The sequence below is a fragment of the Musa acuminata genome, chromosome BXJ2-9, assembly GCF_036884655.1.
Source record: "Musa acuminata AAA Group cultivar baxijiao chromosome BXJ2-9, Cavendish_Baxijiao_AAA, whole genome shotgun sequence".
NCBI classification, from domain to species: Eukaryota; Viridiplantae; Streptophyta; class Magnoliopsida; order Zingiberales; family Musaceae; genus Musa; species Musa acuminata.
Genome location: NC_088346.1, coordinates 47,402,204 through 47,416,144, shown reverse-complemented (window position 1 = coordinate 47,416,144; position 13,941 = coordinate 47,402,204). Strand labels below are relative to the sequence as shown.

Here is a 13,941-nt window from a genome sequence, read left to right as displayed (position 1 = left end):
ATAAAATGGAAACACAATCAAACAGAACACCAAGATATACGTGGAAAACCCCTTCAATGTGAAGGGTAAAAACCACGGGGCAAACTAGAGATAATTCACTATGAGAATAATGAATATACAAATCTCAATCTCTTGCCCAAAACCCAAGCAACAACCACAAGAGAATAACTGGGATACAAGGATCACGTTACTGCCCACAATATCTAAAACCTCCCAAGTAATCACAGCAAGAGCCTACTGTAGATTTGATCTAACCTGAGATGAGAACACTGCTAGATGATTGTGAACAGTCTCTCTGCGTTGTCCTTGTCTTCTTCCCTTTCTTTCTCTTCTTTTTCTGCCTTGTTCTCCTTCTTCTCTTTGGAATCTCGTCGCTTCCAAGATCTGCCTCGTTGCTGCCTTTTTATAGCTTTAATCTGCCTCTCAAACGCAGCCACTACACCCTCCTAATCTTAATTAGGGTTAGGTTAAAAGGGGGTGTGAGCTGTGGGCTGATAAAGCCCACGTGGGCTGAATATGGGCCATCAGCCCAACATCACCCCCATGGATGACCTCAAGCCATCTATTTGTCTCTACTAAGGTATTCCTAAACCTCAACTAGCCCAACAAACAATACTATCATTTTAATCACGATCAATACTTCAACTTCCATCGGCACCGATAGATCCACCCGTCCAATGCGGTATTTGCATCTAAGGATCGCTTAAGGCTCATGAAATTCAATGTATTGCTACACCATAACATTGCTTTACCTGAATCTGAGTCTCAGTTAACAAATTCGATAGATGACTCTTTCATGATCCAATTGCAACAAATGAACCAATGCCTAGAAGAGATGCAACGAGAGTTCCAATAATCTATAAGGGAAAGTTTAATCAATCCTACCTTGGGACAGTCCTTATTCACTCAGAACATCTAGGAGGAATTAATCCCGATGAACTTTGCCTCCCATCACTGATGGCCTTTGACGGTAGTACTAACCTAATAGAGCATATTGTCGCCTCTCACACTCAAATATCACTGTACAGCATCTCAAATGCCCTTATGTGTTATACTTTTCTAACAACACTAAGACTAAGAGACTCAATAAAAAAATAGTACACTTGTTTGAAGTTGCTCTCGGTTAGCTCTTTTGCTTAGCTTGCAAAAGGAGTCTGAGCTCTATTTCTTTGGCTTCAATACTTCTCAGACTCAAGTAAGAGGAGAAAAAAATACTCTCTAACTTCTTTACTCAATTCACTAATGAGATCTGAGGCATGTAAGAAATCCATCTATCACTTGTGATATAGGCCTTCATGATAGGTCTCAAGCCCTCTTACTTTTTCTGGTCATTGGTAAAGACACCACCAGCAATGATACCCGAGGTGCTCCAAAGGGCCAACTAATATATTGCCATAGAGGTAATGGTCTCAAGTACAAGAAGATGCACAAAAGGCCGAGATAAAAGCGACTACAATTAGTCATGGCCCCGAGGTCACCATAATGAAGAAGAAATTATCGACCCATGCTGCCTCGCTTGAGGTCCAAGTCGATTCCCTTGAACATGATAGGAACTAAAGTCTTTTTACATATAAATAAAGAAAGGCTCTTGAAAGACTCTCAACCGATAAAAACATCACTAGAGAGGAGGGATAAATCCAAATACTACCTCTTCTACCATTATTATAGATACAATACGGAGGACTAACATGATTTAAAGAAGCAAGTCGAAGAACTCATTCGTCGGGAACACATTGAAAGGTTCGTCCTAAAGCATTAGGAACCTTTGCTCTAACGATATGTGCCAAACTCAGGAAGAGATAGCTCCTCAAGTCATAAAATCTATGCTTGAGCTATTATCAAAAAGTGCTCAAGGTCAAAAGACGACTCGAAAATAACCTTTAAGAAAAAAGTTACTGCGTATCTTGACCAAAACTATGATGATGCCTTGGTGGTCTCCGTGAGAATGATTAATGCTCGAGTAAAAAGGGTCATGATTGACATAGATAATTTTGCTGATATCCTCTACTTTGACACTTTTAAAAAACTTGGACTCTCGACTAATGATCTCACCCCTATAACTCTTCGTTAATAGGGTTCATTGGTAATTGTATCTCCCCTCTCAAGACTATGAGTATGTACGTCATGTTTGGGAATAAGACCTACTCCAAACTGATGATGACTAAATTTATAATAGTCGATATTCCCTTGACATACAATGCATTCATAGGTCAACCCATGACCTATCACGTAATGAAATTTTCAATAAAGACTAGCATCAGAGAACTAAGAAGCAATCTGAAGGAGTCATGCACTGCTATCTAATGATGGTCTCCTTATTGAAGGAGGCTCGGCTTGAGGCATCACCGATGGACCCTTGAAATTTTGTCAAATCTATTCTACATTCGAAGCCGATGGAGTCACTAATTGAGGTAGCTTTGGATAAGACCTATCTTGATTAGATTGTTAAGGTTCGGACAATACTTCCTGAGGATAAGCAAGTGTACCATATCAATTTGATCAAAGAGAATACCGAGGTATTTGCATGGTTGTTGAGAGACATACTAGGAATAGACATAAATGTGGTATAGTATCACTTAAACATCTCCCTGAGGCTTGACCTGTGACGCAAAAGCCTCATACGTTTATTCCTGATCGTTAGCAGGTGATTAGAGATGATAGACAAGCTGTTACGAGTAGAAATTATTATCGAGGTACAATATCCCCGATTAAAATATTATCACTAGCATTACAAACACATATAGAGAATATTATCAAGAAAAATCAGCCACCTGCAAAGCAACAATGACATCATTGCATGACACTCGGTCATAAGCTTTTTTTTTTTTTTTTTGGGATATCTAACTTAAAAATAACATAAGGGTCGATTGACCTAAAATATTAGTTATATCATTTGTTACCCATTACAAAACTTGTTTGTACAATAGTGCAATGCGCATCTCAAGATTTTGACAAGTGTAACCTTGCATTAAGAATGATTAGAAAGTGTCTTAAAGCCTTTGTTTAAGGTGCATGCCTTGGGTGTGATTAGGACGTGATTATATAGGGTATTAGGGTGTATCAAGTGTGTCACCTTTTCTTTGTTTTGGACACCTTTAGGAAACACAGATGCTTTGGCCACGAAAGCCACATCAAATGTTTCAGATCCTTTGCCTACTTTTACCCTATCGAGCATAAATGCTACATCAAATATGTTATATAATCTGTTTACTTTACCTAGTTATGATAAGCTGAATGCGAAGAGAGGTTTTCGTTATGAAGGTCATCTCGAGTGCAGCAGCCTAACGTAGGCAACTAGCTTGCCTACTGAGGAGCAGCCGACTCGTAGTGACAATCGACTTTGAGAGAACGACCGCCTTGAGAAAGCAACCAGCTTGATAGCGTGATCGTCTCGAGGAAGTGGTGTTCTAGCAGTGCAACTATGTTGAGCTCATAATAGTCTCGAAGAAATGGTCGACCTGTGGGTGCCAATTGATTCATGCTTAATGAAAGAAGACAAGACCGGCATAATACAACTAGAAATTTGAAGATGGTATTGAGTTAATCATTCTCATCACTTGCGGATCTTGCTGTTAAAGTTTGAGTGACCAAAAGTAGAGTTTGAACACGGCTCCCATTCAAAAGCCAAATGAGTAAAGCTTGAGTGACCAAAAGTAAACGAGGCTTCTTCTTTTCCTTTATTACTTTGCTTTGTTGGTTCCTTTTTGGAACGGAGGTATGTTATAAGGCCTGGAGAAGGCACTACAATAATAATAATAATAAAGTTAATGGCTAGTTGGCCACCAGAGCTCACAGCATGGCCATCAAAAGGCACCAATGGCCAAACTGGTCACTGCAAGATGATAGATTGTGAGTTAAGTCAGATGTTAGAGGGAGAGGGAAGGATGGATTAATGGGAGAGAACAAACATTGTTCATTGGTTTATTATCACTGAGTACATACAAACCTATGTATATAGAGACATGCAGACACCACACCCAAAACAACAAAAAACATGAAATGTTTTATGTGACAGAAACCTATTCATCAAACCGTCATCATCGACACAAACCTACACACAGCCCAAGGTGGCAACACTGAGAAGGCACAAGAAAGCGATGACGGACCAGCGACGACCACCGGAAGGCCGATTCCCGTGATGGTGACCCGACGTATCAGCCGCATCGGACCAGTAGCGGACGTAGCACTTCCCGAGGTAAGCATCTCCGGCGTCGGCGACGCCACAGATGTCCTTGAGCTGCGCCACCGCAGCCGCCACGCAGCCGCCGCAGTCGTTCGGGCTCTGGTCCCCGACGCACTGCGCCAGGCCACGCACGCTCCCGCCTGTGCCCAACCGGTAGTTACCTCCCCCTGACGCGAGGCCGGACAGGGCGGTGTCGCGCATGACGAGGAGGTCGGAGCTGTGCTCGTCAGGCGCGACGGATCCGCACTTATTGTAGAGGAGAGTGGTGTCGGGCTTGCCGAGGAAGGGTTCGTCCCCGAACCGGAAGAAGCAACCTTTGAGCTGGACGGTAGCGCCGGTGGAGGAGGGACAGAGGGAGGAGAGCTGGACGAGGGCGGAGCGGACGCAGGAGGCGCAGACGGAGTTGGGAAGGTCCGTGCGGCACTGAAAGAGGCCGTAGGCAGGGCTGGTGGCGGAGGCAGCGGAGGAGGTGAAGCTGTCGTAGGAGGATAAGGCGGCGGCGTTGGCGAGCGACGTCAAAAGAGAGTCTACGTTGGACTGGTAGGGAGAGCCGGAGACGGACTTCGTCTGCGAGCAGCCGACGTAGACGAAGGCGGTGTAGTCGTCGGAAGAAGCCATAGCCATCGAGCAACGAAGGGAGAAGAGAAGAAAGAGGAGAAGGAAGAGTTCGTGCGTGTTCTTCATATGGTATCTATTTCCCTTTCTTCTCGTTGTATTCGTTGGGCGCTTGGGGAAGGAAGGGAGTAGGGTGCTTCTTTGAGCGGAACTTAACTGCACTGAGGAGTATGCTTGGCAGCGAAGGTGGGATTGCTGGAGAAGACAGGTTGTGCGATTGGGCCGGCCAAGCACTTTACTGGTACGAAAAAGACATGGAATCTGCGAAGACTGTCGGTCTCTCTCAATCTTCGAGTTTGCACTTTGCGTCCAAAAATCTAAGACGGTAACATTCAAGTCCTCTCGGCTTTGATTACCGGAATCGTAGTCCACCGCAAAAGATTCTAAAAAGGACAGTAACACCATAGATTATGTTGTCATGGCAAACACATCCCATCTTTTGATATGCCTAAAGCTTAAAGTCTATGAACGAACTCAATTGCAAGTAACTTGATGTTAGCTCGTTAAACAATTATTTAAACGTTTGATTCAGCTCATTTAGGATTGTGAATTGGGATTATAAACAATCTCGTTAATAAGTTTTTCATGATTAGTTAATGAAGATATTAGTAGTTAGTTCATCGTAAGGTCCTGAGTTAATTAAGTTTGAATCTGACCTTCGCACCTTATTTTTTAAATAAATAAATAAAAATAAAATATATTTTAGATTTAAAATTTATTTTGACAATTTGATAATAGAAGATAATATAAATTCAAATCTAAATTAATTCACTAATGGTTTGATTTTGAATGTTATAAATGGTTTTGGTTTAGGAATACTCTTTTTGGTTCGATTAATCGATTTGAATAAAACTAAACTTATTTTAATTTATCAATCTATCTTCATAAATAAATATTCTATTAATAATATTTTATACTTCTAAATATAAATATATATATATATATTTTTGATCGGTTGTTCCCTTCTCATCATGATGGAATCATAGAAAATGATCTAAAACATAAATCTTGGTGTAATTTGCAATTATTAGGAATAAATTCAGATTTTTTTTTCTTTGCAGACTGTTCAGCTACTTAATACAATGATTTGACCGTACCAAATAGTCAACGCAAAAGCTTTATCTAATGTTTCCACAGGAAAAACCATCCTCCGTAAACAGTCACTGCAACTATTTCACGTTGCTTTCCGAGGAACCCACCACAATATCATATGAAAAACTTAGAAGACTCAGAGGCTATACATCCAATACAGAACAGTTCTGATTGCCTCCGTGAATGGACATTTTGAAATGGCAAACACAAACGTTGAACACATCCATCTTTTGAAATGCTAAAGCTTAAAGTCCATTAACAAACTCAAGTGCGAGAAACTTCTGTTAATTTATTAAAACGTTTGCCAAGTTTGGGTTACAAGCATAAAAAAATCATAATATGTTAATATCATGATTGAAATCAAATAATATTATATTTGATTCAACGGTGATATATATATGACTCACATTCTCCTCTTTAGGACGAGAGAAGAATTAGACTCACCTCTTATTGGCTAACTCACGTAAGAGATGAAATAAGATCTGTAATCTTTAATAATGTCATATATTTATGTCTCTCCTTTAGAGGTACTGTCTATTTATAGAGAGCTCAACCAGTAATCTTCTATAAAATTCAACTCGTTTAAGAACCTGGGCTTATAAACAATCTCATTAATAGACTCATGCTTTGTTCAAGTATTCCATGAATTCTATATAACTTCCCAAACTATAAGGATAACTTCAATCCACACTGGACATACATATTATGTATTATGAATATCCTCAAGTGCATTCCAGAAACCAGATTTATTTTCATGAACAAGCAGTATAATCCAGATGTGACGACCGGTAGCTCTCATGCTTTCTTTTTAGAAGATTTCCGCTCCGCTTCCAGTTTAAGAAAGATACTTCCATCATACACAGCTCGTATGGTCTCCTTCTGAAGCAATCCTTCTTTGTCTTTGCACAGCATGTAGAGCAACTTCCACTCTGTCCAGCTTGCCAACCTGAGATAAGATCGAATATATTGAGTCAGCAATGCTGCCATATCGATAGCTATCAAGCCGTGAAAGCTCACCATCCACTGTAGTCTTTGGGATCTCGATTAGCCCGAAGCATCTCCATCAATTCTTTCGATGTCAGTGCGTTCGGATTCGACTTCGCATGCTTCTGAAAAATCTCCTCGAACTTGGAAGCGACGAACCTGAATACATAAATCGGGTCGATTTCGAGATCAATACAACCTTTTGGTTGTATTAGAAATTTGACCTTTTGGTATATAAATTTTCTGATAATTTACTTGCTATTTTCTCCTCTATCAAAAGACTAGCGATGACCATTCTTAATGGAACATCCTCTGGAGATATATATTTAGCACCTCAAAATAACTCCTCCTCCTAATTCTTCAATGGTTTTATGACAGAATTATTTAGGACGTACTAAGTTCAATATTCAAGATGAGAATTAAGTCAGCTATGCTTCCAAATCATATATAAGAAAATTTGTTATTTAGTTATGATATCTAAGAAATTGGAAGAGAAATATTAGAACATTTCAACCATTAAGTTACTAGGAAAAAAAAGAAAAAGTACCTCCCTTCACTGTCATAGACACCTGAGTCACTTCCATGCTTCCCTTTGTAAATATTCTTCACATATATTGGAAGAAGAGGAGATGGAATTTTTCCCTGCGTGCATCCAAATTGAATGGTGAAAAGAACGATTAAATACTAAACAAAAATATATTTTTTGTTGTTTATATACTAATATAGAAAATACCTCGATTTGACGTACTACTACAAAATAATTGATCAAAATTCAACTACCTTGTTGAAATAATAAGCATTTAATTCATTTAAAATAATTCTGTAAAATAAATAAATAAATAAATAAATAAATAATCAAGAAAAGCAATTGATCATATCTCTCAATCAGCAAAGAATCAAGAAATCAACACATCCAACAAGGCAACGAGAAGGCATCAAGGAAGAGCACAAACTCACAGGACTAGTTTTGGGGGAGAGGAAGCCATTGATGAAGAGGGCGCTCACAGCAGACAAAGCAACGCCACTCCCGATTGCCCGAAGCCCTATCAGATCAACCAGTAACCGATCGAGAACAATTGGGATCAAAGAGAATAGAGAGAATGCCGAGAGGGAGAGATGGGACCTCGGTAGGTCTCGGAAGGATAGATGACGCCGTCGTTGTTCCTGTCGAAGAAGGCCGCGTGCTTCTGCAGCGGAGTCATCTGCATCTCCTCCTCACCTTCGCTTCCTACCGAAACAAAAACCTTAACTTGCGAGACCAGCGTGGTTGCAAGGGAAGAAAGTAATCTCCTACCGGAAGAGGAAGACGAGGAGATCATCGTGTTCGGATGGGCGAGACGGTTGCGCAAGTGGAGAAGACAAGTTTGGTTGGGATCCAATGTTCCTTAGTATAGGGTAGGGAGAACACAAGCGTGTCCGTCACTTGGCGAAGACAATTTTCGTTGCGTTCGAATGTTCCTTACTAGACGATGGGGAGAAAGCAAGCGTGTCCGTCACTTCGCGTCGGATGCCAAAGGACTTCAGTAGGATTTGTTGTTGGAACGGCGTCCGGCGTGTCCGGCGATTCCTCCGCGGCGCCCACCTTCTGTACGTGGCAGCGAGTCCAACGATGTGGCTGTTGAGTAACGACAGCAAATATCACTATATGAACATAATAAAATATATATTTATAAGTAAATGAACTTGTCATTTGCCGGTCCTGCGTTCACATTGTATATTATTGTATATCTAACTGCCCTCATTTGTACGTAAATAATATTTAGAAAATATAACTGCCGTTCATGCGTTCACATTGTAGCATTTGGTAGGTAAACGTTGGCAATCACGTGTACACTTAATACCATGCAGAGGTTGACGCAGAAAATAAAACATAAAAAATAAAAAAGATTCAATCACCCTTCACCTGTCCCTCCCCATGGATAATAGTTTATGGAAGATCATTCGATCACATGTATATTTAATACCATGCGGAGGTCGGACAATGGGTAGAAAATAAAAAATAAAAAATCTCAATCACTTTTCACCTGTGCCTCTCCTCCCCATGGATAATAGTTTATGGAAGATGATTCGTACGTATGAATAAAATATTAAAAATAAGACTTTAAGTAATTAAAAATTATCACGATCATATATAAAAGTTAACCCTTAGCACTGTATCAAACGATTCTCAAAAACTCATATTCTAGTAAATAATTTAGATTAAATTGAATATTTTAGAGGGATCAAATCAGAAAACTTCTTCCGATATCGATCTTAAGACAAGCGATACATTGGAAGATCGAACCTCCCATCGTGGAGCTATCTCAATATCATCTCATATTCACTCAAGAATCATCTCGAAAATATTTCGGAGGCTCTTACACTTTTAGATTTGGACCATGTCAGATTGACTCGATCGCCATCGATAATTTTTCCAATATTATTATAATATCTATTTTTTAAAAATATTTATTTTATTTTTATAATTGTATAAATATCTCTAGTTAATATCCATAGTTAATTGTCTTTGTACCAACGCAAGATCTCACTGCGAGACTCCATCATCTCTATATTGTTGCTCCCATCGCAAGACCCTTATCATCTCTCGTTATATCGATCATGGAACTCTCCTCTCTCTTCTCTCCTCACCGGAGCTCCCCAACCTGAGCCCCCGCTGATGGTAAGTATTGCCCCCACGCTGCGTCGCCTTATCCACCTAGTATGTACGTTCTGATCAGTAGTCATACATTCAATGGTTGTACGAACTTCTTTGTCTTCGTCGAACACTTGTGCATTCAATGATTCTACTACCTTTCTTGGTACGTTGTGGCTGAAACTTAGGCGACGTATGAGACTTGCAGACCTAATAGTAGCATTGTCGGAGGTACTCGCTAGAAGAATTCAGTAACGCCGACATCTTTATTTATGATGAGGGCAAGAGACGACATCGATCACCTTCGAGATTGGAACAGCCACGGATCGGAGGCAACCACTGATGGAGGCGACTTTCGATCGGAGCGTGCAGCGTCGTTGTCGATGCTGGACGATTGATGACGAGGTGGGGTAACGCACTGTATGGGTGCTCACTTGAAACACTTGGGTGGTGGTGCATAGACATTGACGTGCAATGAAAAAGCACGAACAAGAGAGTTCAAAGCTTGATAGAGAATAACAAATGGTGGTGAGACTTTATAGAGGAGGAATATGGAACAATGGAAATAAAACATCGATTTGATTCGGTATCTGATCTGCTCTTTTTAATCCATCAGACAAGAACAAACTATAAGTTTCGGCATTGGAAAACAAATTTATTATTACTTGGAAAAAAAGTTAAAATAAGATTTACTTTTAAATTAAATAAAAAACATATCTAAAATATTAGTATGATGATGATGAAGGATTGAAGGTTCCTAATCTTATCTAATATATTTTATCTTAATACTTATTTTAGTCTTATAAATGTCTTTATTAGAACCACAGAGACTGTTGAAGTACTGAAATAATAGTTTTCAGCTTTCCTTTTCATTATATTTTTCTCAGTGGCAGAAACTTTGATTGTTTCTGACAAAGATAAAGGTGCCATTGCAACTTTAATACTTCAGACTGCATGAAGGCATATTTCACATTCATCTTGGGGTGTTAGCCACATGCACACAAATCTGAAAAGGATGCACACCTAAGTTCTTTGTTTTACTTTTGTTTACATTGGCACAAAGATCTGATTTATGGATCCAAATATTAGCAGCATAGTCTTTCTTGTTCAGCTCTGCTCCTTTCACACTCGCCAAAAGCATCTCCATTGCTTTGAGTGCACGGAAAGAAAGGAATTGAATGTTTTGCTGATACGCCTCACCGGAAGTGTGGGTAGAGGCTATAATCCAAGTGTTCTAAGACTCTTGGAGGACTTGTAAGGTTAGAAATTTACTTACTTACTTCTCCATTAATATAATTCAAGAACAACGTGATCAATATCTAACTCAGCAATTAATATAATTAAAGGTTCACATCATCAATATTAATCACAGTTCGATTCAAATCAGAACCGATTTCATGATGGTTGATCGACGATTCAAAATCGGATTCAGATGATTCGATTATAATTTCTGATTTTTGAGAATTAAAACCGACAATCTCAGTTTTGATTTAAATCGATAGTTTGTAATTAAAAAAATAAATATATGTGATTTTTTTCTTATTTTAAATTATATTTAATTAAAATAAAAAAAATCAGACCGTCCATCATAAAGAATCTTTTCGCTTATTTGAAGTATTCATACTGCTTCATTTTTTGCCACTTATTATTATTTTTCTTTTAGAGGGAGGATTTATCAAGTTGATTTTTACTCCAACAATTATACTCACTTTCTTTTTTTTACTTATTAAATATTTTTGGTAAAAAAACTAATTTCATCCTTAACAACAATTATATTTCTTTGTTGAAAAAGCATCGTAAGAGATTGTCTCACTATACAAATAATCAATATACATAAGAACTCAATCAAAAAGAGACTCTAAATCTCTTCGTCTTCGATAATATTAACTATCATCACAAAGACCAAAGATAGCCAACTACTCTTTTGTCGGTCAAACACACATAAATCATGTCAACAACCATCACCAGAACACTTCACGTACTCTTCCATCGACATTCAAATCAAAGGCACTAACCTTAGCAATTCGATCCAAATCGAAGAAAAATACCTGAAGTAATTGATATGAAGATAATGCCATGATTTAATGCCTACTTAGCCCTTTTATGCCCACAGGAGTACTAATATTCAGATAAGAGTGAATAAGCGACTAATCCAAATTATATTAGAATTATGCTTATATTATTATATTAAAAATAAAATTTGAAAGACCTCTGAAATCCTATTTAGATTCTAATCGGCTTCAGAAAGCCCTACCATTGTTGTAGTACAACATTGACCTGTTATTTTGAGGATGATATTTGCAGAATATCCAAAGAATCAAAATGATTTATATAATTTTTGACAGAATTATAGATAATGAAAACACTGAGAGTTTTATTACTCAACTTTTGAAATGATACTCTTAAATTTCAAACTCAAACATAAGTAGGTCAATATCATTTTATATATCAACTTGTAACATTATTGGATATCTGTTTTATCAAAGGTGTATGAAGGGAAAATTCTCGTAAAAATATAATTAACTTCAGGCATAGACAAATACAAGAATGATGATACAAGAATAAAAGAATGATCATTTATTTGCCTATTCCTTTCTTTGCTTTGTAATCTGCCCAATATATCTACAGGAAGAAGCTACAGTTGATTGCAAGTGCAGTCGCAGGAGGCGAGCTATGTTGATGTCACCTCCTCCAAGCTCGAAGTCGAGAGCCGTTTCACCAGTCGATCCAACGCTTCCTTCATCCACGACTGGTTGCACTCCGCCATTGCTTCTGCTACGTTGATCTGTTTCACCACGTCAAAATGAGCAACTCGATCGGACACCGAACCTCGTCGTCTTATAATGGAAACACAAGTGAAGAAGAAGAAGCTTCTCTTGTACTTACCCATTTTCGAGTTCGCATAGATTTCTCAGGCCAGTAGTACAGCTCCTCCGTAACATTCAAAGGGAACATGACAGCCTCATGAATCTTATCATGGCTTTTGCTCTTGTATCTCCATTTGCCAAGACTATCCTGTGATCAAGAAATGTATACACTGTTACTTTTGCTTCCAACTTCAAGAAGATAGGAAGAGAGAGAGAGAGAGAGAGAGAGAGAGAGAGAGAGAGAGAGAGAGAGAGAGAGTTTGACTAAGGAGGTGTGCAGAACAGACCTCTACGAGTCCTTGCACTCCAGCTTCCTCAAATGCCTCACGACGAGCTGCTTGTGTTATCGTCTCATCAACCTCCCAACCTCCCTATATAAACGATGACAGAAAAGACATTGAGTGCAAGTGGATCGTCAAAAGAAGGGAGAGAAAAAAGAGGAAGGAACGGTGCACACTCTTTTCTCTTTGCTTATCACACCAAGTATTTTTCTTAGGGTTTACATGTTTAGATGCACGTTAGCGAATTCCTTGGTTACATCTACCTTCGGGAACATGATTTCTTCTCTCGTCTTCTGGGAGGTGACAACAAGAACCTCGACGACTTGATTGATGTTATGTTCACATATCCTATCAATCTTCTTGACCTTGTAGGGAATGCACCTGCTCGAACAAAACAAGACATATTAGGCGAATATTACATCGTAGAGGAGATTTAATGCATTTTGTGACATATAACTAATTAATTGACTGCTCATGGAGGAATTGATGTCAAACTAATCGATTAACTACTCATGTTATGGCTAATAAATTTTGTGGTCTTTGGTGGAATTCGTTTCCTTGGGACTTTGAATCCTTTAGTTTGTGGTAAACGCGAACAGAGTTGTTCTGAGATAGGAAAACTTATTACTTGTCACGTCATATATGAACGCTATGTTATGACTTGTACAAACGAAAGGATTAAACTAATGACATGACATGAGGACCACACACGATTGGCATAAGAACGAGGCAAATGATGTATGCTTGGCTAACGATCATTCAAGATTCCATTTCTCTTTCTTAATCATTGAGCAAAATGAATCGATCAGAGTTATTTTCTGGAGAAAACAGATGCATCAGGATTCGGAATCAAGATTGCTTGGAATCAAGATGAGTCACGATTCCGGTCTTCCCATCGATTAGGGAGAGAACAGCTAAAAGAGCTTGAAACTTTTGAGAACTAAGAAGATGAAAACGCACCCGACGATAAGACGTTTCCCGCAGCTGGTGTAGCGCTGCAGCTGCCTTCCTTGCCGAGACACCAAAGAGACCATCTTCCCTTCGCAAAACACCACCGACTGGGAACAAGACAAAAATGGAGCAAGGAAGAGAGGCAGGTGCTGGCCTTTTTCTGTGTTATCCTTTCCAAAGACAGGGATCGAGATAGCTGAGATGGCTTTTGCTGCACTCGCTGTCTATAAACGGTGAGGTTTATATAGGGGCGAGAGAGAGAGAGGATAGTACCGCCACTGGTAAACGAGTTCCTGTGGAAAGCGTGGCAGCTGAGATGGAGGACAGTGGGCTCGC

General features: G+C 39.2%; 3 protein-coding genes across 3 annotated transcripts; all 3 read right to left on the bottom strand.

Annotated features, from left to right (window-relative positions):
* Positions 1 to 3,889: 3,889 nt before the first annotated feature.
* LOC135621894 (plasmodesmata-located protein 8-like) lies at positions 3,890 to 5,061 on the bottom strand. The gene has a single exon (XM_065123519.1). The coding sequence runs from the start codon at positions 4,865 to 4,867 to the stop codon at positions 4,052 to 4,054; it is 816 nt and encodes a 271-aa protein (XP_064979591.1). The 5' UTR covers positions 4,868 to 5,061; the 3' UTR covers positions 3,890 to 4,051.
* A 1,455-nt stretch (positions 5,062 to 6,516) lies between these two features.
* Positions 6,517 to 8,491, bottom strand: LOC103999178 (probable peroxygenase 4). Its single transcript, XM_009420844.3, has 6 exons — positions 8,169 to 8,491; positions 7,998 to 8,102; positions 7,832 to 7,917; positions 7,422 to 7,516; positions 6,908 to 7,033; positions 6,517 to 6,836 (listed from the first exon to the last, which is right to left on the bottom strand). Exons 1-6 carry the CDS (start codon positions 8,191 to 8,193, stop codon positions 6,686 to 6,688), a joined length of 588 nt encoding a protein of 195 aa, XP_009419119.2. The 5' UTR covers positions 8,194 to 8,491; the 3' UTR covers positions 6,517 to 6,685.
* Positions 8,492 to 11,993: 3,502 nt separating this feature from the next.
* On the bottom strand, positions 11,994 to 13,941 carry LOC135621920 (nudix hydrolase 21, chloroplastic-like). The gene is made up of 5 exons (XM_065123546.1): positions 13,615 to 13,941; positions 12,918 to 13,035; positions 12,661 to 12,744; positions 12,393 to 12,521; positions 11,994 to 12,291 (listed from the first exon to the last, which is right to left on the bottom strand). Exons 1-5 carry the CDS (start codon positions 13,686 to 13,688, stop codon positions 12,178 to 12,180), a joined length of 519 nt encoding a protein of 172 aa, XP_064979618.1. The 5' UTR covers positions 13,689 to 13,941; the 3' UTR covers positions 11,994 to 12,177.